At 39.6% G+C, this 24967-nt stretch overlaps 1 protein-coding gene across 2 annotated transcripts in view; it reads right to left on the bottom strand.

Moving 5' to 3' along the window:
* The window catches only part of ACVR1 (activin A receptor type 1), a 141190-nt gene that overhangs the window by 6021 nt on the left and 110202 nt on the right, over positions 1–24967 (bottom strand). For both annotated transcript variants that reach the window (XM_049615612.1, XM_049615613.1), the window contains exon 9: positions 23341–23538. In XM_049615612.1, coding sequence (XP_049471569.1) covers positions 23341–23538 — 198 coding nt within the window. The remainder of the gene's footprint in view (positions 1–23340; positions 23539–24967) is intronic.

Raw genomic sequence — 24967 nt, 5'->3', positions numbered from 1 at the left:
TTCAATTGATCTATGTGTGTGTTTTTGTGCCGGTACCATACTGTCTTTATGAGTACAGCTTTGCAATACAGCTTGAAGTCTGGAATTGTGATGCCTCCAGCTTTGGCTTTCTTTTTCAAAATTACTTTGGCCTTTTTCAAAATTACATGGTCTTTTCTGGTTCCATACAAATGTTAGAATTGTTGGTTCTAGCTCTGTGAAGAAACACTATTGTTATTTAATAGGGATTGCATTGAATGTGCAGACTGCTTTGGGCAGTATCAACATTTTTAGCAATATTTGTTCTTCCAACCCATGAGCATGGAATGTTTTTCCATTTCTTTGTGTCTTCTCCAATTTATTTCATAAGCTTTTTACAGTTTTCAGCATATAGGTCTTTTACCTCTTTGGTTAGGTTTATTCCTAGGTATCTTATGGTTCTTGGTGCATTTGTAAATGGGATTCATTCCTTGATTTCTCTTTCTGCTGCTTCATTATTGGTGTATAGAAATGCAACCAATTTCTGTATATTGATTTTATATCCTACAACTTTGGAGAATTCATATCCATTCTAGCAGTTTGTGGGTGGAGTCTTTCAGGTTTTCCATACAGAGTATTGTGTCATTTGCAAAGAGTGAAAGTTTGACTTGTTTGCCAATTTGGATGCCCTTTTGTTGTTGTTGTTGTCTGATTGCTGAGGCTAGGACTTCTAGTACTATGTTGAACAACAGTGGTGAGAGTGGATATCCTTGTCATGTTCCTGACATTAGGGGGAAAGCTCTGTTTTTCCCCATTGAGGATGATATTACCTGTGGGTCTTTAGTATATGGCCTTTATGGTGTTGATGTATGTTTCTTCTAAATCTACTTTGTTGAGGGTTTTTATCATAAATGGAAGCCATACTTTGTCAAATGCTTTTTCTGCATCTATAGAAATGATCATAAGAGTCTTATGCATTCTTTTATTAATGTGGTGTATCACGTTGATTGATTCGCGAATACTGAACCAGCCCTGCAGCCCAGGAATAAATTTCATTTGATCACAGTGAATAATTCTTTTAATGTACTGTTGAATTTGATGTGCTAGGATCCTGTTGAGAACTTTTTCATCTAGTTTCATCAGGGATATTGGCCTGTAATTCTGCATTTTAGTGAGGTCTTTGGTTTTGGAATCAAGGTAATGCTTCACAGAATGAGTTTGGAGGCTTTTCTTCCATTTCTATTTTTTTGGAACAGCTTGAGAAGAATAGGTATTAACTCTGCTTTAAATGTCTGGTAGAATTCCCCCTGGGAAGCCATCTGGCCCAAGACTCTTGTTTGTTGGGAGATTTTTGATAACTGATTCAGTTTCTTTGCTGCTTATGGGTCTGTTCAAATTTCTATTTCTTCCTGTTTGAATTTTGGTAGTGTACGAATTTCTAGGAATTTGCCCATTTCTTCCAGATTGCCCAGTTTGTTGGCATATAATTTTTCATAGTATTCTTTTATAATTGTTTGTATTTCTGTGGTGTTGGTTGTGATCTGTCCTCTTTCATTCATATCTATTTGGAACCTCTTTTGCTTTTTTGAGAAGTCTGGTGAGAGCTTTATCCATTTTGTTTATTCTTTCAAAGAACCACCATTTAATTTCACTGATGTGCTCTACTTGGTTTTTGTTTGTTTGATTCTATATCATTTACTTCTGCCCTAATCTTTATAATTTCCCTTCTTCTGCTGGCTTTCAGCTTTATTTGCTACTCCTTTTCTAGCTCCTTTATGTATAAGGCTAGCTTGTGTATCTGGGACCCTTTTTGCTTCTTGAGATAGGCCTGAAATTGCTTTCCTATTAGGGCTGCCTTTACTGCATCCCAACGGGTTTGGACTGTCATGTTTTCTTTTTGACTTACTTCCATATATTTTTAATTTCTTTAATTTCCTGGTTTTTGAATTCATTCTTTAGTAGGATGTTCTTTAACTTCGATGTATTTTAGGGCTTTCCAAATTTTTTTCTTGTGGCTGATTTCAAGTTTTATAGCATTGTGTTCTGAAATATGCATCATGTTCTGAAAATATGCATGGTCTGATCTCAGTCATACCTCAACCCCCTGTTGAAGGCTGATTTGTGACCCCATTTGTAATGTATTCTGAAGAATATTCTATGTGCACTTGAGAAGAATGTGTATTCTGCTTTAGGATGAAATGTTCTGAATGTATCTGTTATCTGGTTCAGTATCCTTCAAAGCCAATTGTTTCCTTGTTAATTTTCTGCTTAGATGATGTGACCATTGTTGTAAGTGGGATATTAAAGTCTCCCACTATTGTATTAAATGAGTTTGTTATTGATTTATATATTTGACTGCTTTCAAATTGAGGGCATATTTATAATTGTTAGATCTTCTTGATGGATATATACTTAATGATGATGTAATGCCCTTCTTCATCTCTTGTTAGTCTTTGTTTTAAAGTCCAGTTTGTCTGATAAAAGTATGGCTACTCCAGCTTTCTTTTAAAATCTAGTAGCAGTCTCAACAATAGCCAAATTATGGAAAGAGCCTAAATGTCCATCAACTGATGAATGGATAAAGAAATTGTGGTTTATATACACAATGGAATACTACGTGGCAATGAGAAAAAATGAAATATGGCCTTTTGTAGCAACATGGATGGAACTGGAGAGTGTGATGCTAAGTGAAATAAGCCATACAGAGAAAGACAGATACCATATGGTTTCACTCTTATGTGGATCCTGAGAAACATAACAGAAACCCATGGGGGAGGGGAAGGAAAAAAAAAAAAAAAAGAGGTTAGAGTGGGAGAGAGCCAAAGCATAAGAGACTGTTAAAAACTGAGAACAAACTGAGGGTTGATGGGGGGTGGGAGGGAGGGCAGGGTGGGTGATGGGTATTGAGGAGGGCACCTTTTGGGATGAGCACTGGGTGTTGTATGGAAACCAATTTGACAGTAAATTTCATATATTAAAAAATAAAAATAAAAAAATGAAAAAATAAAAAAATAAAAAATAAAATCTAGTAGCAGGATAGATGGTTCTCCATCCCCTCACTTTTGATCTGCCGGTGTCTTTAGGTATAAAATGAGTCTCTTGTATGTAGCATATAGATGAATTTTTTAAAATCCATTCTGATACCTATGTCTTTTCATTGAAGCATTTAGTCCATCTACATTCAGAGTGATTACTGAAAGATATGGATTTAATGCCAGTTTGTTACTTGTAGAGTTGGTGTTTCTAGTGATGTTCTCTGGTCCTTTCTAGTCTTTGTTGCTATGGTCTTTCTTTTCCCCTCCACTCCGAGTTCCTCTTAAATTTCTTGCAGTGCTGGTTTAGTGGTCACAGATTCCTTTAGTTTTTATTTGGGGAAATTCTATCTCTCCTTCTATTCTGAATAACAGCCTTGCTGGAGAAAGAATTTTTGGCTGCGTCTTTTTCGCATTTGGTACATTAAGTATTTCCTGCCACTCCCTTCTGGCCTGCCAAGTTTCAGTGGACTGGTCTGTTACTACCCTTATGTGTTTACCCTTGTAGGTTAAGGCCCATTTGTCCCTAGCTGCTTTCAGAATTCTCTTTGTATTTTGCAATTTTTCACTATATGTCATGGTGTTGACCTGTTTTTGTTAATCTTGAAGGGAGTACTCTATGCCTCTTGGACTTGGATACCTGTTTGCTTCCTCAGATTAGGAAAGTTCTCAGCTATCATTTGTTCAAATAACCCTTTTTCCCCTTCTTCCTGCTTTTCTTCTGGGACTCCTATTATGTTGATATTGTTTCATTTTATGGAATCACTAAGTCTCTCCTTGTGATCTAATAATTTCCTTTCCCTCTTTTTTTTCAGCTTCATTATTTTCCATAATTTTTTCTTCTGTATCACCTATTTTCTCTTTTTCAATCTTCATTACGACTGTAGTCAGTATTTCATCTGTTATAGCATTTTTTAAAATCTCAATCTGACTAGATTTTAGGTCTTTGACCTGTGCAGTAAGGGTTTCTCTGGTGTCTTCTGTGCTTTTTTCAAGCTTAGCTAGTAGTCTAATGACTGTTGTTCTAAACTCTTGTCCAGATATATTGCTTATATCTGTTTTGAGCAAGTCCCTGGTTGTGATTGCTTCTTGACCTTTCTTTTGGGGAAACCTTCTTCATCTTGTCATTTTGGCTAAGTTTCTGTCTTTTGCATGTTTTAAAAACTTGTTATATGTTTCCTGTACCTGAGAGTACTGCATTAAAAGGGATCATACACTGTCCTGGGCACTTGAAGTGTTTCTGGTGTGTGTGGTGTATACTCTATTACTGTATTTTGGCTGCTCATTCCCACTGATCAGTCCTCCACAGAGCTCCTCCTTGCTTGCAGTGGGGAGTGTTTGGCCTTTTAACTAGGTGTGCTTTGATTTTGTTGTTGTTGTTGAAATAAGCCTGGAAAAAGGCTGGGGGAAGCCTGATCCCCCCCCCCCCAAAAGAAGAAAAAGGGAACAAAAAAAACCAACCAGAGAATTGAAAAGTTATAGGGCTAATTCCAAAAAGAAAGGAAAAAGAAGGAAAGAAAAAAAGAAAAAGAATTAAAAAGAGAATCCAAAAGAGAGAAAAAGAAATGAAAAAAAAAAAACAAAAAAAAAAACACAAACTATGAGCCTGATTCTGAAAGAAAAAATAGGGCCAGGCTTAATTTTTCTTTTTTCTATTTCCACCAGAACTACAGGTATCGTTTTGAAGTGCTCGATTTTCAGTACACTTGGTGCATGCAGGGTGCTGGCTGTCCTGATCTTCTGGAGGAGAGGCCTTCTGTTTTGGCTCAGTCTTGGCCCAGTAAATAAGCAGTTGCCAGACACAGGGGGTGGGGTTTGGTGTAAGCAGGTCCTGCCTCCATTAGGAGCCATACTGTGTTGCTCTCTTAAGTCCCACTGTGTTGCGGGAAAAATGGAGTCACCCCAATCTCATGTTCCCAGACTGTTCAGGCAGCCCTCACAGAATAGGTAGGCCAGTCAGCTCACCCTGTGCCATAAGTTCACTGCTAGGATCAAAACCCAAAGCCTTAAAGGACCCAGCACCTCATGGATCCAACCCTCTCCTCTGAAGTAGAGCCTCTCCACAGTGTCTGAAGGCCTGTCCCTGAAAAACGATCCCACACCAGCACAGTGCATGGAATCTGTGGTGTAGCACAACTAAACGCAGCAAAGTTTATATTCCCTCTGGGTGCACCTCTGTCTCCTGCTGATGAAAGGCTTTTGGCTGGTGCCTGCAGTGTCTTTTGTCCTTGGGGAGGCAATATACCCTCTTCCAAAAGTACTCCAGGAAGGGTAATGTTCTCTCCCAATGAACCCAGGAGATTCCTACACCATGCTATGCACTGAGGGGCCAATTCCCTTATCCCCAGGAGCATGTGCCACAGCTCCATTCTGGAGAAAGTCATGCACCACCAGAACCTCAGAGTTTGAGCTCCAAATGCTGCTAGCAAAAAACAAATGAAAACAAAACAAAAACAAAAAAACCTGTGTACTCAGTACTTCTTGTTCCCCAGTCTATGATCCAGAGATGTTTTCCTCTTGTGCAAACTCAGTGCTACACTTTATCAACTCCTCTTTCTCTCCCCCTCTGCAGCACTGCTGTTTTTCTCTCAATTCACTTCCATGTACCTCACACCTGCCACGCTATCTCCCTCCCACTGTGGAGATCCTTCTGCCACTCTGCAGATCAATTTCCTGGGTGCTCCAAGGATCTGACCTCAATATAGCTGTGTTTGAGGAATGAGGAAAGCCCAGGTCCCCCTACTTTTCTGCCATCTTAACTCATCCCATCTCAGCAATTACTTCAAATGTAAATGGTCTAACTATTCCAATCAAAAGATATGGATCAAAAAAGCAAGTCCAATCTACATGCTGCCTACAAGAGACTCACTTTTGACCTAAAGACACAGACCAAATGTGACGGGCTGGGCTGGAAAGAGAGATTCCATGCAAACGAAAGCCAAAAAAATTTTTTAAAAAGTGCCTGGGAAGTAATACTTCTATCAGACAAAATAGATTTTAAAACAAAGGCTGTAACAACAAAGAAGAGCATTGCATAATGACAGAAGGATCAATCCAACAAGAGTTAACAATTGTTGGGGCACCTGGGTGGCCTGGTGGGGCTTGGCTGAGCATCTGACTTCAGCTTAGGTCGTGACCCCCCTGGTTTGTGAGTTTGAGCCCCCGGTCAGGCTCTGTGCTAACAGCTCGGAGCCTGGAGACTGCTCTGAATTCTGTGTCTCCCTCTCTCTGCCCCACTCACACTCTGTGTCTCAATCTCTCTCAACGTGGAAAAAAAAAAGAATGTAACAATTGTAAATGTAGATGTACCCAATACTGGAGCATCTAATGCAAATATTAACAGACATAAGGGAGAAATTGACAGTAATACCCTAATAGTACAGGATTTAATACCCCACTTACATCAATGGATGGATAGATGTTCCAGGCAGAAAATTAACAAGGAAACAGTGGCTCTGAATGATGTATTAGACAAAATTTACTTAACAGGTATAGAATATTCCATCCAAACACAATTTTCAAGCACACATGGAACATTCTCTAGGGGAGATCACATTTCAGCCCAAAAGTCTCAATACATTTAGGTAGATTGAAATCATACCAAGATTCTTTTCTGAATAGAAACACAAAATCACAAAAAAGCAAAAACTGTGGAAAAACAAAACAGGTGGAGCCTGAACATACTACTAATGAATGAACAGACCAACAAAGAAATCAAAAGGAAATACAAAAACACGTGGAGGCAAATAAAAATGAAAGCACAATGGTAGTTTCTTTGGGACACTTCCAAATCTTTGGGACACTGCAAAAGCAGTTATAAGAAGGAAGTATATGGCAATACAGGCCTAACTCAAGAAACCAGAAAAGAATTAACCCAAAGTTAGTAAAAGGAAGGAAACAGTGACAATTAGAGAAGACCTAGAAAATAAAAGATCAATGAAACCAAGAGCTGTTTCTATGAAATATCAAGGAAATTAATAACCCTTTACCCAGACTCATCAAGCAAAAGAGAGGACCCAAATAAATAAGTGAAAGAAATAAAAACAGACCACAGAAATACAAAGGATCAAAGAGATTACTGTGAAAAATTATGTGCCAACAAACTGGACAACTTAGAAGAAATTTAAGTCCTAGAAACCTACAATCTTCCAAGACTGAAACAAATAGGAACCAAACAGACCAATTACTAGTATTGAAACTGAATCACTACAGATTCCCAAAAAACAAAAGTCCAAGACCAGACAGATTCACCAGTGAATGCTACCGTTCATTCAAAGAGTTAATATCTCTTCTCCTCAAGCTATTCCCCCCAAAAATAAATAAGAGGAGGGAAGCTTCTAAATACATTCTACGAAGCCAGCATTACCTTGATACCAAAACCAAACAAACAAAAACAAACTATAGGCCAACATCCCTGATAAAAATAGATGAAAAATCCTGAAAATATTAACTGTTTTCAAAAATACATTAAAAGGATCATTCACCACAATCAAGTTGAACTTATTTCAGGGATGCAATGATGGTTAAATATTCATAACCAAAGTCATACACCACAATAGCAAAAGATGAAAATCAAATAATCATCTCAATAGATGCAGAAAAAGCACTTGACAAAATTCAACATCTGTTCATTATAAAAACTCTCAAAAAGGTTTTTTAGAGGTTTTTTTTGTTGTTGTTGTTGTTGTTTTTTAGGTTTAGAGGGATTGTACCACAACATAATATAGGCTATATATTACAAACTGAGAATTAAGGGAAAAGCTTTTTTTTAAGATCAGGAATGAGACAAAGATGTTCACTCTTACCACCTTTATTCAAAATACTAGAAGTACCAAAAAAAAAAAAAAAAAAAAAAAAGGCAAACAAATTGGTAAGAAGAAAAAATAAAACTGTCAGTATTTGCTGTTGACCTACTACACACAGAAAATCCCAAGGACTCCATACAAAACCCTAAAGACTCCTTCAAAAAAGCTATTAGAATGGATAAATGAATTCAGTAAAGCTGCAAGATACAAAACTCATTTACAGAAATCTGTTGCACTTCTATACACTAATAACAGAGGCAGAAAAAGAAATAAAACAATTCCATTTACAGTTCCACCAAAAAGAATAAAATACCAAGAATAAACTTAACCAAGAAGGTGAAAGACCTGTACTTTAAAAGCTACAAGATTGATGATGACATAAAGAAACCTATCATTCTGGTGGATTGTAAGAATATTATTAAAATGTCCATACTACCCAAAGCAACGTACAGATTCAGTACAATCCCCATCAAAATAACAATAGCATTTATCACAGAACTGGAACAAACAGTCCTAAAATATGTATGGAACCAAAAAAGACCAGGAATAGCCACAGCAATCTTAAGAACAAGAAGGCTGGAGGTATCACAATCTTAGCTTTCAAGACCCATTACAAAGTTATAGTAATCAAAACAGAATGGTACTGGCACAAAAATAAACATATAGATGGATGGAACCAGACAGCCCAAAGACAAAGCAGACAAGAATATATCATGGGAAAAAGACATTCTCTTCAGTTGTTGGGAAAACTGGACGACTTTCTTTCACTATACACAAAAGTAAAATGAATTAAAGACCTGACTGTAAGACCTGAAACCATAAAACTCCCTAATCTCTTGGACATCAGCCTTAGCAACATTTTCCTGTATAGGTTTCCTCAGGCTATAAAAATGAAAGGAAAAATTATTGGGACTACATAAAATATTTTGCACAGAGAAGGAGACCATCAACAAAACAAAAGACAACACAGTGAATGGGAGAAGACATTTGCAAATGATATATCCAGTAGGGGTTAATATCTAAAATATATAAAGAACTTAGCCAACACCAAAACTAACAACAACCCAATTAAAAATGGGCAGAGGACTTCAACTGACATGTTTCCAAAGACATCCAGATACCTAACACACATGAAACGATGCACAACATCACTAATCATCAGTGAAATGAAAATCAAAACTACAGTTAGCACCTGACACGTGTCAGAAGGGCTAGGATCAATAACAAATATTGGCAAGGATGTGGAGAAAAGTTGCTGGGAATTTGTTGGTGCAACCACTGTGGAAAACAGTAGGGAGGTTACCCCCAAAATGAAAGAGATGTCATATGATCCAGTAATTCCACAATTGGGTATTTACCTCAAGAAAATGAAAACACTAATTCAAAAAGATATACGCACCCCTATGTTTATTGCAGAATTATTTAGAATAGCCAAGATACAGAAGCAACCTGTGCCCCTCAGTAGATGAATGGATAAAGATGTATTATACACACCTCTCCCAGCCCTTCTCTCTGGAAGACTACTAAGCCATAAAAAAAGAATGAGATCTTGCCATTTGTGACAATATAGAGGATTTCATTTACGTGGAAAAAGAGAACGAACAAAAAGCAGAAACAGACCCGTAAACACAGAACTGGTGGCTGTAGCAGGAAAATAGTCGGGAAAGTGGACATAAAGGGATGAAGGCGAGTGGGAGGCACAAGCTTCTAGTTAATGGAATGAATGTCAGGGAGGATGAGTGGTGCTGTATGGTGACAGATGGTAGCTACACTTGTGATGAGCATGAAATAATGAAATAATGAAGAAAGTTGTGAAACCTATGGTGTAACCCTAAAACTAAAGTAACATTGTCCACTATACTTGAATTAAAAAAAAAAAAAAAAAAAAAAAGAGACAAGGCCTCTGAAAAAAGGTACATGAATCTAGTGGTTTCAGACCACAAATAGAAACACGTAGCTAATCCATGACCATCATCAAGATATTCCTGTTGGTTATGAGATGCTTAGGGGGGAAATCACTGCTATGAAATAATTCCCCCCATTGGAAGAATGCAAACAATATGAAATATTCATTTCCTCATTCACTCTATGGTCAATGAGCAACCTCAAACTGCCAGACACAGTTGTGTGCTTGATGGCTCTATTATTTACTCTCAGACTGAAGGCACAAAAGAAAATGTAGAGAAAAGACAGTCATTTGGAAAGACAAGAATGACAAAAGGATGAACTCTCTCCTTCCCTAAACCAGTATGGAAGTGGTTCATTTCAGCTTACCTTCTACCCCGGCATGGCTTCCAATGCCTTAGAAGCCCTTTTTCCCAGAAAAACTACTCTTCTTTGTGAAAGAAATTGATGTAATTTTACAAATAGAGAAATTTAAAACTTCATCACTTAGAATTAGAAAATGGATTCTTCCCTTTAAAGAGAAGAAACCAAGGAAATCCATTTTTCTTGCACCATCAAAGGCTTTGACAATGAGGACAGGGGACTACTTGGTCTATTGCCCTCCTCCTCTCTCCATTGTCACTTTCTTCTGTTCCTAAATACCTAACAAGTTGTTTGAGAAAAAGAGAGAAAAACTGAATTATATCTTTGCTCACAGTGTTCTAATTCCTACAAGCCACCTGAAAATCTTCAATCTCCTTTTCACTGCTCAGAGAAATTAAGTGCAAGAATCCATTTCACAAACCCTATAAAAATATACACTGTTGATGCACAAGGTTAGCCATGATAATAGGAATATGTTAAAGAAATCATATGGATTTTCTTAAACTTCACAGATTTGACTAAGTTAATTTATACCATATTCCATGTTTTCAGTAATGTAAAAATAAATTTCTGGGTGAGATCGCTTAAGTCTAGATAAGTTATCCACATTGCACAATTGCATTTGTAAACTATATTAGTCAATGGATTAAAAGCTTTTCAAGGCAAAACATAAACCACCACTTTCAGAGGATTTGTGACAGCCCATCTCAAAGGCCTTACCTCCCCCTCTTGGAAAGATCCCATGAAGCTTTCAAACAAAACTATTTTCTTCTAGTACTAAGACATATCACACAACTGGACATGTAAGGTCATTTATACTTTTTCTAGGGGGCCACATGAATTCATAGGCCATAGTAAGAGATGGGTCCTTTACTGGTCTGTCCACTTCTCTGAAGGAGAATACAGTTAGCCTACTTTATTATTTTTTTTTAACATTTATTTATTTTCAAGAGACTGAGACTGAGTGGGGGAGGACCAGACAGAGAGGGAGACAAACTATCCAAAGCAGGCTCCAGGCTCTGAGCTGTCAACATAGAGCCTGATGCAGGGCTGGAACCCACCAACTGTGAGATCATGACCTGAGCTGAAGTTGGATGTTTAACCAACTGAGCCACCCAGACGCCCCCTTTTTTTTTTTTAACGTTTATTTATTTTTGAGACAGAGACAGAGCATGAACAGGGGAGGGGCAGAGAGGGAGACACAGAATCTGAAACAGGCTCCGGGCTCTGAGCCGTCACCCCAGAGCCCGACGCGGGGCTCAAACTCACGGACTGCGAGATCATGACCTGAGCTGAAGTCGGACGCCCAACCGACCGAGTCACCCAGGCGCCCCCCAGACGCCCCTTTAAACAAATCTTTTTTTAACATTTATTCTTTTTTTTTTTTTTAATCTAGCATAATAGTATAACTGTTTGCATTTGCTTAGCCAGCTATTTGGGATAATTTGCCTGGTTAGCTTGGGAAGGGCTAAGTGGACCTTTTCTATAAAGGCAGAAGAAAAAAGCATAGGTGAATTTTTTAAACACGGGATCTACTGATCCCAAACAACAAGCTTCACTATGCAAAGCTGAAGTGTTCCCTCCTGTTTATATTCCCCATACTTTAATCTCATTAACTGTCCCATGTTTTAACAAAAAGAATCAAATTTAAAAAGATCATTTAATTGATTATGCCTGGGATTTAGTCACACCTCTCTTCTTCAACCACTGGTCAATTGTGGATGGTTTCCATCTCATTGTGGAGAAGCATGACCAGTGCCAAATAAATCCGGGATTAAACTCTGGCAGTCACGTGCAACTCCTCTGGTCAAAGAAAGCAACCATTTCAATGAATAGAAAGTACATTACGTACCTACCATGTGTAGAACACCATATTAAATGTTGAGGATGATAAAAGTGGAAGACATGCTCTTGACTGTCGAGGAACTCAAAATCTAGCGTAAGATGGGGACAAGCCCTTCTTTCCTTGGATAATGGAAATCTTGTAAAAGCTCAAAGATGTTTTTCACCCACTACTATCTTTGCCTTTCAGAATATATTTGTACATGCTAGTTCCTAAATTGGTACACATAGTTTAAGGGATCAAAATGGTTATTGAGTCAGAGGTTGTGCTTGGCACTGGGATACAAAAATAAAAAAGATGCAGTGCTGGCAATGAGGACCAGAATAAGGGGAAAGGGAAATACGAGAAATTACAAACTAGCATTAGCAGTAAGAGCATGGAGAAAATGCAGGGAAATGGTACTCAACCAGTCTTAGAGGAAAAAAAAACAGCTGTGTGGCTTCAGTACCAAATGTAACTGGGTGCCATCAGTAGGCTTTCCAAGAGCTAGGGCTCAGGCAGACCTAGAAATATCAGCAGTTGGCAAGGCAGGGAAGAGGATGGGGATGAGAAACATGGCCTAACGGGACATTCATGGCGGGGGGGTGGTGGTGGTGGCGATGAAGACAAAGGGTTACAAAGGATCCTACCCATTGCAAAGATGGAGAATTCCCTGTGGCTGAAGTCAGGTGCACATAGTGGTAGGGAGAGCAGAGGTCAAGGGCAGACTAAAATGATGTGTTGTCAAGGTGGGAAGTTACAAGTGCTCCTCATTTCTGGCAGAAATCTGGGGAGTTGGGCAAAAAGTGAACTCTTAAGTCCCTTTATAGATAGCACTCGATGAACAAGTGCCAAATTATGAGACAGCAGAAGACAGCAAGAAAAGTGACTAAAATTGCAAAGTACTTTGGCACATGAGTGGTGTGCACAACAAAGGGCACAGGAATGCAGGAGAACAGGAGCATGGGAAACAGTATCGAGGAAGGATGAGCTGAGCCAGGCCCTGCTTTCCCATGAAAGGTGGCTGGCGTGACTCAAAGGGCAAGAAAGGAATCAGAAATTATTCATAACCTACTCCCCCCCAACCCTTGGCATATGTATCTGATTTATACGCTAATTTTTTTTCCCCTGGGCATATGTCTATTTGGAACTTTTCTATTCTGTGGGGCAAATATATCTTTACCAACCAATATCCCTGCTATTCATTTGTTGCACGGTTCCGAGTAAACCCCTTAATTGCCATGCCTTGGTTCCAACACCTTCACACATCACAAAGCTGATACACAGACCAAGAAGAATGTCCTAGACAGTGCTCCAAAAAGCATGAAAACCACCATGGTTGCATTTAAACCACCCTCTGGAAAGAAAGCCGCCTTTGTGATCCTCCCCACCAAAGCCTTAGTGTACCATTTTGTTCCCCCTTTAACAGCTGTCTCTGGGACCTACAGGTATCTGTGCTTGGAAGCCTCCCCTGCTAGCCATCCACCATATCCCATCAGCCCCTGCAAAAGCCTTGGGAGAAAAACTGTGGGAAAAGCTCATTATGTCTCCATGGGATCCTGCTCAGGGGCCACCACAGTGCTCCTTCACCCATCTGGGTGTCAGCCACACTGCAGTGGCTTGCAGCTTTAGCACCAGGGCACCTTTAGGTTCCCCACGGTGCTTCCTTTTGCCCGGGATACCGATTGTTATCACCATCGAATTTTCTCATTCTCACCTACACGTCTGCCCAGACTAAGTACAACTGACTAGCTCCTATTCATCTCACTTATGACTCAGTTCATGCTTTCTATCTTCCAAGAAGACCTTCCCACCTTGCTAGCACAATCCCGGAACCCTGGAAAAATTCAGCGTCCTCCCTGTACTCAATCACCTCCATGTATACCTCAACCATAGTGGCTTAATCTCTTAAAGAAATATTAAAATCATATTTTTTTTTTGCTCCACTGCTTCCCAGAGCCTAAAAAAATACCTCGTGTATTATACACACTGCATACATATTACTTGAGTGAATGTTGATTATATATCCATGGTCCTTTATCCAAAACCCTTGAGGTTAGTTGTGTTTGCAGAATTTGGAATTTTTTACATTTTAAAGATAAGAGGCACACACCATATTTATGTGACACACTAGCAGAGTCGGAGGGATACCCCACACCAAACACATTCTGTAGTGAAATATACAAATAGTCCCACTTAATGGGATAAAGGCTATAAATAGACTAATGTCAATTAAGGTCAAGTCTGCTAAATGAATTCACCCCATAATCCCTAATGGACCTGGCTGTACTCTGAAAAATCTGAAGGTAAGGTGAAGAGACACCTTGGGATATTAGAATCATGTAGATTACATCACAGTCCTCTTTTCCTTTAGAAGAAAACACTGAGGACCACACAGGAAAACTACTTGTCCAAGTTCACAGGTAATTAATGGCAAAGCTAAACTAACATCCAATGCCCTGTTTATATTCTAGAATTCCTCCCAACAAGCCAACAATGACATAATAAAATATGCTTCTCTGCATTAATCTCCTGTCACAGTATGTTCACTATCTCTCTTCACTGTCGTCCTACTTGGGTAGTCACAACTGAAATCCAGATAACAGGTGAAGAGAACCTAGTCCCTTGCACCTGCATCCACATGGACAACTCCTACAAAAATGCTGAAATCTTTCAAAGACTAGAACTTTAAAACTGAAGCCATTTTAATAAGAATTAGAATGGATGGCCTTTGTCTTCTGAGAGAACTATAAGCTAATACAGCATTTCCTTCAAGAGTGGCACGTGAGAAAATGGGAAGTGGTTCATGGACAAAACTGATCTTCACAGCCAATAAGTGCTTTCCCTCTAAGATCTGAAATAAGACAAGGATATGCACTCTTGCCTCTTTTACTCAGCATACTACTGAAAAGTCCTAACCACAACAAGAAAAAGAGAAAAGGCATCCAAAATGGTGAGAAAGTAGTAACATTGTCACTAAATTTAGATGACATACCACTATATATAGAAAGCCCTAGACTCCACCAAAAAAAGCCATCAGAATAAATGAATTCAGTAAAGTTGGATACAGAATTAATACACAGAAATCTGCATTTCTATACACTAATATAAACAATCCCATTTACCATTGCATCAAAAAGAATAAAATACCTAGGAATAAACTTCCCCAAGGAGATGAAAGACTAGTACTCTGAAAACTCTGTTTTATACACTAACCAAAGGAATTGAAGATAACACAAATGGAAAGATATACCACAGACTGGAATAATTAATACCGTTAACATGTCTGTACTACCCAAAGCAATCTAGAGATTCAATACAATCCCCAGCAAAATAACAATGGCATTTTTCATAAAACTAAAATAATCCCAAATTCTGTGTGGAACCACAAAACACTCTGAAGAGCCAAAGCAATCGTGAGAGCGAAAGATGGAGGTATCACATTCCCAGACTTCAAGACCCACTACAAAGCTATAATAATGAAAACGGTATGACACCAGTAAAGAACAGACACAGTGATAAATGAAAGAGAATAGACAGCCAGAAAAAACCCACATACTTATATGGTCAATTGATCAAGGACAAAGCAGGCAAGAATATACCATGGGAAAAAGACATTCTCTTCAATGAATGGTGCTGGGAAAACTGGTCCACTTTTTCACACCATATATAAAAATAAACTCAAAATGGATTAAGGATCTAAAAGTGAGACCGGAAACCATAAAACTCCTAGAAGTACCATCAGCAGTAATCTCTTGGGTATCGGCCATAACAACATTTTTCTAGATATGTCTCCTCAGGCAACAAAAACAAAAGGAAAAATAAACCACTGAGATGATTCCAAAATTAAAAGCTTTGCACAGTGAAGGAAACCAACAAAATGAAAAGGGAATTCAGTGAATGGGAGAAGATATTTCACATGACACATCCAATAAAGGGTTAATATCCAAAATATAAAGAACTTAGACAATACCAAAAAAAAAAAATTGAATAAAAATGGGCAGAAGACCTGAATAGATCTTTTTCCAAGGACATCCAGATGGCTAACAGCCACATGAAAAAATGCTCAACATCCCTCATCATCAGGGAAATACAAATCAAAACCACGATGAGGTATCTCCTGACACGTGTCAGAAGGGCTAGTGTCAGAAACACATGAAATAAACAGGTGCTGTGAAGGACGTAGAGCAAAACTCTCGTGCACAGTTGGTAGAAATATCAATTGGTGCAACCACTGTGGAAACCAGTATGGATGTTCCTCAAAAAAATTTAAAAGAGAAATACCATCCAATTGAGTAATCCCACTACTGGGTACTTAACCCAAGAAAATGAAAATACTAATTCAAAACAATCTATACACAGCTATACCTATTGCAGCATTATTTACAATAGTCAAGATATGCAAGCAATCCACATGTCTGTTGACAGAGGGATGGGTAAAGACTCTATGTATGTGTTTGAAATATTCCTGTTAGGAACGATAAGTGGGACAACAGACATAGTGGAAATACCTTTTTGATGCTTGGAAAACAGAGTTCACAGAAAGGCATTTTGTGCACATACATAGGTACACAAGGAAATATTACTTGGCTATAAAAAAAAGAATGAGATTTCACCATTTGCAACAAAATGGATGCCTTAGAGGGTACTACGCTATGAAGTGAGTCAGACAGAAAGAGACAAATACCAGATGAATTTATCTACTATGGAATCTGAAAAAACCCAAACGAATGAACAAACAAAAAGCAGAAACTGACCCATAAATACAGGGAACAAATTGATGGGTACTGGAGGTGAAGGGGGTGAGGCAAAATGGGTGAAAAGGAGGTAACAGTTTCTAGTTACAGAATAAGTCACAGGAATGGAAAGTACAGCACTGGGAATACAGTCAGTGGTATTGTTATAGTGCTGTATGGTGACAGAGAGTTGCTACAGTTATGTGAGCACAACATAAAATACAGACTTGACTCACTATGTTGTATACCTGCACCTAATGTAACATTGTGTATCAGCTATACCTCAAAAGACTAAGTTTGAAAAACTCCAATGAAAAGAAAAAGATTAAAATAATGGTAAAAGTACCATTTTGGTATGGAAAAAAGCATGAAGGTAATACATGTATAAGTTAGTGTCACCGGAAAGAATGCCTTTCCGTGAACTCTGTTTTCCAAGATTCAAAAAGGTATTTCTAAGATGTGTGTCGTCTCACTTATCATTCCTAACGGGAGGACTTCAAACATTTTTTGTGTCATGGCCCCCATCAAACATTACTAACAGATAAATGGATGAGGCTGCTGAATTAGAGGTGCCGACAGTGTAGGGGGTTCTGGTCCCCGTGGGCCCCGTCTCCCTGCCGGAGGTTTAAGAGAATCAGTACCTCAGGCATTTCTGTAACCTAACACCGCATACTCACTGGGAAGCCCTGCCTTACCCCACAGCCAAGTACTCCTTTCTGAAACAGGAAGCGGGTTGGAAGAACAGCTCTGTTCCCTGCTAGGTAGAGTGTACATGTGGCAGGTCCATGCCTCCTCCCATACTGCAATCCACAGGCATATGAGACCATGCACGTCCCTCAAGTCAAGACTGACTCTGTTCTCAGAGATCTGTGTTAGAATTATAAAAGTAACTGCTATCTTGGGGATTCTTATCAACGTAACATAGCAAATGGTTTGTAGGTTACTGTGTAGTGAGGCCCTACTAGCAATATACATTAATGTCACAGTTAGTTGTCAGAGGAGGGGGACAAAAAGTGTAGGTGAGCTACAGAGCCCTGCTCTAAGCTAGAGCTTAGAGGGCTTAGATCTGGCACAGTGTTAAAACCTAAAGAGAGCAGTTCCACAGAAGGTCCAAATAGTTGGCACCTACAGGGGTCTCCTATGAGATGAAGAGTGTATTGTTCACTGCATGCCGGGCTGTTACAAGGTTTAACACACTGTTACTTGAACAGCACCCAATGAAGTTCTGCCTGACTCAGGTTATTTTGTCATGAGGGCATGATTGCCGTCCTCTGGTCTGGATCTCTAAACCAGGGACGTGAAATTCTAGGAATCAGTGGGAAAATACCCTTCCTTCCCACTCCACCTCCATATGCCTGTCCCCAGCCACTTATAAAGGCTCAACCAAACAAAACACCTGAAAGAAATTCATGAATATTCAAAAAATTTCCTAATATGATTATTCTTCCCTTTGTTCAAAACTTAATATACCCTAGTGAGATGAAATCATGAAATATAGTGGATATTAAGTTGCTAAAGAAAATAAAAGTTGTCATGGCTTTCATATACAAGTGCACTGTGCTTAGGAACAGAAGCCCAAGGATTATTTAGAATAAATTCGTGTTTGACACATGTACTTTGTAGAACCCATTCTAACAAATATTTCCTAGCCTTCATCCCATTAAAAGATGCAGCCGGGCCAGCAAGGATTTTTTTTTATGAGATACATTTTAACACTGGAGTCCATCGCAAAATAAAGCCAGTAATGGTGAAACAAGAGTGTGTCCACCCAGCACTCCCATGGGAAGTGAAGAGAAAAACAAATGTAATATCTGAGTGAAGGATTAACATACGGAGAGGTAAAGGAAGGCCAACTGAGGTCCACAAGCATACCATTGTCCTCTGACACTCATTTTTTTTAATTTTTTTTTTTAACGTTTATTTATTTTTGAGACAGAGACAGAGCATGAACGGGGGAGGGTCAGCCAGAGAGGGAGACACAGAATCTGAAACAGGCTCCAGGCTCTGAGCTGTCAGCACAGAGCCCAACATGGGGCTCGAACTCACAGACCGCGAGATCATGACCTGAGCTGAAGTCGGCCGCTTAACCGACTGAGCCACCCAGGTGCCCCCTGACACTCATTTTCAATGGAACAGTAAATACCCATGGCCCCATTACCGAACACTCACTACATGCCAGAGACACACAAGATGCTTTACATACATTGTCTCAGTTCATCATCAGAGCTTTTTAAAGTGAATATTATCACCACCAATATTTTTTGGATGATGAAACTGACGTAAGTGATCAAGTCGGAGAGTATGATTTCACAGCCTGAAATGTTAAGGATGACGTCGCACCGCCTTGGGAGGGCCCAAGGGCAGTGGCACACAAAGGGCACCACTCAATAGCTTCTAGGAGCGGTGCTCTGGCCCCAAGGAAAGCCACAGCAAGGGAAGACAGAAACGTGTCACAACAAGATGTTCAGCACCCAAACACAATAAAGGAACAGTCTCTATCCTATCTTCGGAATGTGTCTGCCTCTCCAATCTGGGTATAGTGCCTTTTCAAAATTGCTAGTGTACTGACGATAGTGAAGTGTGCCTATCACCTAAACGACAAACTTATATGACATTAAATCTCAATGAAAACTGTTAAAATACGTAACAGTAGACTGTGAGCTGCATGGAGGTGAACAGAGGCTCATTCTGCCCAGATGACACTACAAAAATATGCTGGAGGATGGGTGATGGAGATGATCTTATTTGGTTTTGAAATCCATGAGCAGGTGATCACAGTACGAGAACAACACAACCATGGGGTTTCTGCATACAGAGATATGAACAAGGCAGAACACTGAAAGCTGATGCTCCAGGGAAAGGGCTTCTATCCTGGAGAGGTAACACGCTACTGGGGGATGCTTCGAAGGGGCTACTAAAGGTCTTCTATCAGACCAAAGCTAAATGGCACAAGTTGACAGTGATGATGTACCCATTTACCTATGCAACCCCCCTGTAAGGTGCTGTCTTCACACCACACTGAACTCAGGTAACCAGACACAAATGTATCCGCAGAACTATCAAAAGAAGAAAAGAATACTGCCAGAATACTCTCAGAGAAGTAGCAAAAAAATCTAGAAAGGCCAGGGTCTATATACAAGACTCTTAAAGAAATGAACCCCTCTTAAGCATGCAAGAGAGAGCAAGTATCTACACCTAAAGCATCAGAAACAAGTCATGGGTATCCTGCTGGGACAGACTGTCCACATTCTGGAGGCAGTCTATTTCCCGGCCCGGGAAGACTGACTGATTCCATGTTCACATGAGATCTCAAGACTATGGCCCCTGACCCAACAGTAATGTGGGGATAACCTGCAGCCCTGTTGGAAAGGGAAGCTCTCTGTCCAACCCTAGACCTCCTAAATCAGAAACTCTGGGGCGGGGCAGGGAGGGCTCAGCATTCTGTGTTTCTAGACAATCTGACACACATTTTAAAGAACTGATCCAGGCCAACCCCTGCCTTACACTGATACAGAAAATTCACACAGGACAGATGAGAAAACCATTTTCCTTGCTACCAATTCCAAATTCAGTGTCAATCTAAACATAAGAAGTGAATTCCAAAAGACACTACTGAGAAGTTTTCAGATGTGCAAATGGACTTAATTCTCATTTCCTGTACAGAAACAGCATGAAGCTTATTATTAGCAGCAAATAAATGTGACATTCCAATGAAAATACAAAATGCAACATATTTTTATACTCATGGTTCACTTGAGGATCATACTGCTCCAGGAGAACTATCTGGTCATCAATTTTTATCATGGGCTCGGAAACTCAAAGGATGCATAATTATAATGACCTTCCTAAGATAAGATATTCATATATTTAAATGAGGTACGTTTTATATGCAATAATTTCAAAAATATATATTCTTTTAATGACAGCTCCTAAAGCTGGCAAGAACGTGAAATAGGTACATCACACCCTGGGGTGAGTGAGATATTGTAAATTAGTACAACTCTTATGAAAAGCAATTTGGCATATGTATCAAGCCATAAAAACCTCCATACTCTGACCTATTAGGTGTACTTGTTTTCGGATTAAGAATTAATTCCCCAAGTGAAAAAGTTGTATGAACTAGTATGCCCCAGGTGGAGGAGACGGGATGTCTAAAATATGAAAGTGGCCACTAAAATATCACGTGACCACTTAAAACCAGACTATTTAACGTTAAAGGCACACTCAAATGAAAAAAGATGATACAGAACTGTATATATACTATGATTACAATGGAGTCAGAAACATACACGTGGGTGCACAGAGAAGTGGAAAGGCATATAGATGTTTGAACTAAGGGCAGATTTTCTCTCATTTTTCTGTTTTGGTGTAGTAATAACTAAAATATTAATAATAAACCTGAAAGTGTTCAATCCCACATGCAAACCTACTCTGAGCTCAGATAAGGTGATTTCCATGTGTGCATGAGTGCGTGCACATGTGAACACTCATGGGAAAAGGGGGACTAAAAAGAGACGGGAAAATATCAAATTAGTCACTGGCAAGGGACACTAACTGATTTAAAATGAGACACAACATACCCTTACCTCCTCCAAAAACTCAAACCACAACACAGAAGAGAAGCTCGGCTCACCAGAATTTTAGGAACTTGAGAACCACCTAAATGATGACGTAAGAGGAAATCAATCAAAAAAACCCACCAAAATAGTCTTTCTCTCCTCATGATTTTTTTCCCCAAAATAATGTTAAACAGATGATGCAAACGACCATTTGTTGAGCTAAATTTTAAACTGATGATTCTAATTTCAAGTGGACTCCTATTAAGCTTCTAAGAGCCACTTGGGTTTATGCCTGTGACACAGGGAACACATTTGCAACAAGAATTCTTACAAAGCTCAAACCCCACATCTCTGCCAAGTTCGGCTTTCGTCATGCAGGCTTGCTTGGTGCTGCTCCAGCACACCCACTGCCGGACTGCCACCGTCCTAGCCTTGGGATATTCGTTTCCGCTTAATTTGGGGCAGGTTCCCTGTTGCATGGTTCATTATGATGCCAATCGTCTCTAAGTTGTTTGATAAAATAAACTAATTACAATTAGATTTTCAGTTCCAAGATGCTCAAGGATTATTGGTGAGGGGGTAGGCAAATGAAGCCGATGTGCAATTCCAGGCAAAGTTCAGAACTTCATACATCAGCAAAACAATCTCCCTGTTGCAGATAATTCTCAAGGCACTTGAATGGCACAAAATGCAAGTCAGTAAGCTCCCTATGATTGAGAAACAATTACCAAGAAAATGTTCATGGCTCCATCAGAACAAAGAAAAGAAAAAGAAAACTAAAAGAACTGTCCAGTTACGATGCATGTATGTTTATGTTTAATCTGAAACATTGCTTTTAAGAAATTCCCTAAGGGTATCAAAGCCAGACAGGCTTTGCTGTTAGAGAAAAAAAAAAGAAAAAAGAAAAAAGGAAAAGCGGCAGCTTCAGCAGCTACCGTGAAGGCATGCCAGTTTTAATTATTGCACACGAAAGCTATGTTAAATTACCCCGATTCAACTTTCCTCAAAGAACTTCCTATTCTCTGGTTATGTTGTTCAGGAAAATTATGATTGCCCCAAGAATCTCAATCCTTGAGAGTTCGCACATTATTTAATACTTCAAATCCAGGATTCCAGCAAGTGCTAGGAGGGGAAAGTATCTTTTGAAAGAGTATTAATCTAAATATATGCCATTTTCCTGTTTTTCTGCAACAATTTCAGACATGTCCTCTGAAATAAGACTTCCAGTTCAGAAGAAGAAGTTTATTTAGGTGAGTCAAGAGAGCTCGCTATAATAACCACTTTGTGGGTAGCTGGGGCGTGTGCAATTTGGAACAGTATACTTAGTTCTTTCAGAATACAGTGTACTTCTAGTAAAGTTCAACAACGTACTTGTGGCTAATGGGGACACGTGAAAGACAAGAGTAAGTAAGACTTTATTATATGAGTCACAGGTTAAAAATGATTGACCTATGCTTCTCTCAGTGCTACGACAACACCATTTCAGAAAACGTACTTATAAGAGGCCCAGCATTAACCACCTGTTCAGGACTTCCTGAATTCAAACTTCATTAATTAAGAAGGTATAGACTGCTTCTCACAAGTGAATTCTGAGTGTGCAACCTGAGTGTTATTTTCTCAATAATCCAACTTTAGGAAGTAAAAATATCTAACATAGCAGGATTCACCCTTCGATTTACTCAAGCATTCTTTCATGTTAAACCTCACTTGTGAGAAGAGAAGAGGTGGAGGGAGGGTGGGAAGAAAGGGAGAATAGGAAGATGGAGAAAGGAAAGAATGAAATATGGACCAATCAAAAGAAAAGCTGAAGAACAGTCTTTTCCAGAAATATTCTTTTTTTTTTTTTTTAAGAGACAGGAAGCATTTATTGGGGGCTTATACTTGAGGCACTGGGGAGGCAGTGCTAGGAGCAGATGTCCCAGCCCAAAATATTCTTCTTTTTCAACCATCATTTCCTCTTGTGTAGCTAAAATATAATGCCATTACATTCCACCTACTAGCCATAAATCAAATATAGATGCTGATAGCCTGATGTATGATTCAAGGAATAAGTATGATTCATGGTGCATTGTGGACTTAAATATTTCCTTTGCCCTTTTAAAGATCGTAGAATCAAGACGACTTGGAAAAGGACATTACTACATGAGATCAGATACTTACCATTGCTCACCATACGTCTGGCCACCTCCCACAAGACAAGTCCAAAGGCCCAAATATCAACTCTCTTGTAAGAATCAAAACAATCCACCTGAATGGTTTCATCTAGAACTTCAGGGGCCATGTAGCGTTTGGTGCCCACACGGGGGTTGTTCCCCACATCGAGCTGATTGGTACTCTGGGAATGCATGACTGCCAGGCCTAAAGGGAAGAAGACAACAGGGCGGGTCAGTTCACTACCTTTCTCACAGAGGGTTGCTGAAGGCCTTTTAAACCAACCCCAATCAGAAGCGCCCCCTCATGGTAATCGTGGTCACTGCTGCACTACATCCAGAGCAATCTGGAATACTGTTGTGATGACACCTGTCACCAATAGAAAAAAGAACTAATGCCAGAAACATTCTGACGCTATTAACACATGAACCCCTGAGACAAAAAGACTTGGGGGAATAATAAACTGAAGCACCGAAGCACTGTGAGGCCAGTGTTTGAAGTCCACAGGAAAACAGGCTCACATGTTAAGTGGGAATCTCCAAGTGTCTTACCAGAAGGAAATTAAGTTCTCCTGCTCCGCCACAGCTCCCAATTGTGTGCAAACACAAATTTCCAACAGTGTGAGGCAGCGAATCTGCGGTAACGTATCACTACTTAAAGGGCAGACTCCATCCCTTAAGGAAGGGATGCTCACTTGAGACTTAGCAACGCTGACCAAGCCCACAGGCTTTTCTCTAAAGTCATGCGTACAGACAGCATTAAACTAGCCCTCAATTCAAAGCACAGCTCTCCTGTTAAATGGGTTTGAAGCCCTTTCTTAAACCATCCCTCATTTCAGAATTCCTCAATCAGAGTGACCTGGCATTCCACACAGACCAGGAGGGTTAGGCAGATACATGCATGATTCATTGTGAGGATGAAATTACTTTTTGATGTCCATGCTGACCAACTGAAAATAATTCCTTTAACACACAATGAAAAGTGCCACATTGAAACAAGCAGCCTGTGTAAACCTTTGCAACCCAAGGATCCTTTGGGGATCCCTCGGGCCATCTAGGAACACTTCTGCTCCTGCTCTGTGGCTCTGAGTGTGTGGGATGATGACTCCTTATCATGCCACAGGGATGGCACCTGTTATCTCACCTTGAAAAATTACTAGAGACATCAGCGATTGCATTCACTAAATCAGACCGGTTCCTCTTTCCCTTTTATAATCAACCCCAAGATTCTGTGGCCGCTGTCTCCCAAAACATATATACCTCTCTACTGTTTCCAGAACCAAGGAGTCAAAATAACAGAATTATAAAAAGGAGCAGTTTAAATAGATCATGGCAGTACTAACTGTGGTGGTTTAAAAATATGTCCTCAAGTTCTTTGAGACTTCTCCTTTCAAGAGGTGAAGTTCAACTCCCTCTGCCTTGAGGGTAGGCTGTGCTATCAAACAGAACCCGGCAGAAATGAGTGTATATCTTCAAAATTAGGACATATAAGGCATCATGGCTTCCTCTCTGCTCGCTATCAGTTCTCTTGTGTTACGAGGCCACTCACACAACCCCGTGGAGAGGTCCCCATGACAAGGAACTGAGGCCTCCCACCAATGGTCATGTGAGTGGAGCCATCCTGGAAGTTCCTCCAG

Source organism: Panthera uncia, assembly GCF_023721935.1.
Source record: "Panthera uncia isolate 11264 chromosome C1 unlocalized genomic scaffold, Puncia_PCG_1.0 HiC_scaffold_3, whole genome shotgun sequence".
NCBI classification, from domain to species: domain Eukaryota; kingdom Metazoa; phylum Chordata; class Mammalia; order Carnivora; family Felidae; genus Panthera; species Panthera uncia.
This window is presented reverse-complemented; position numbering and strand designations above follow the sequence as displayed.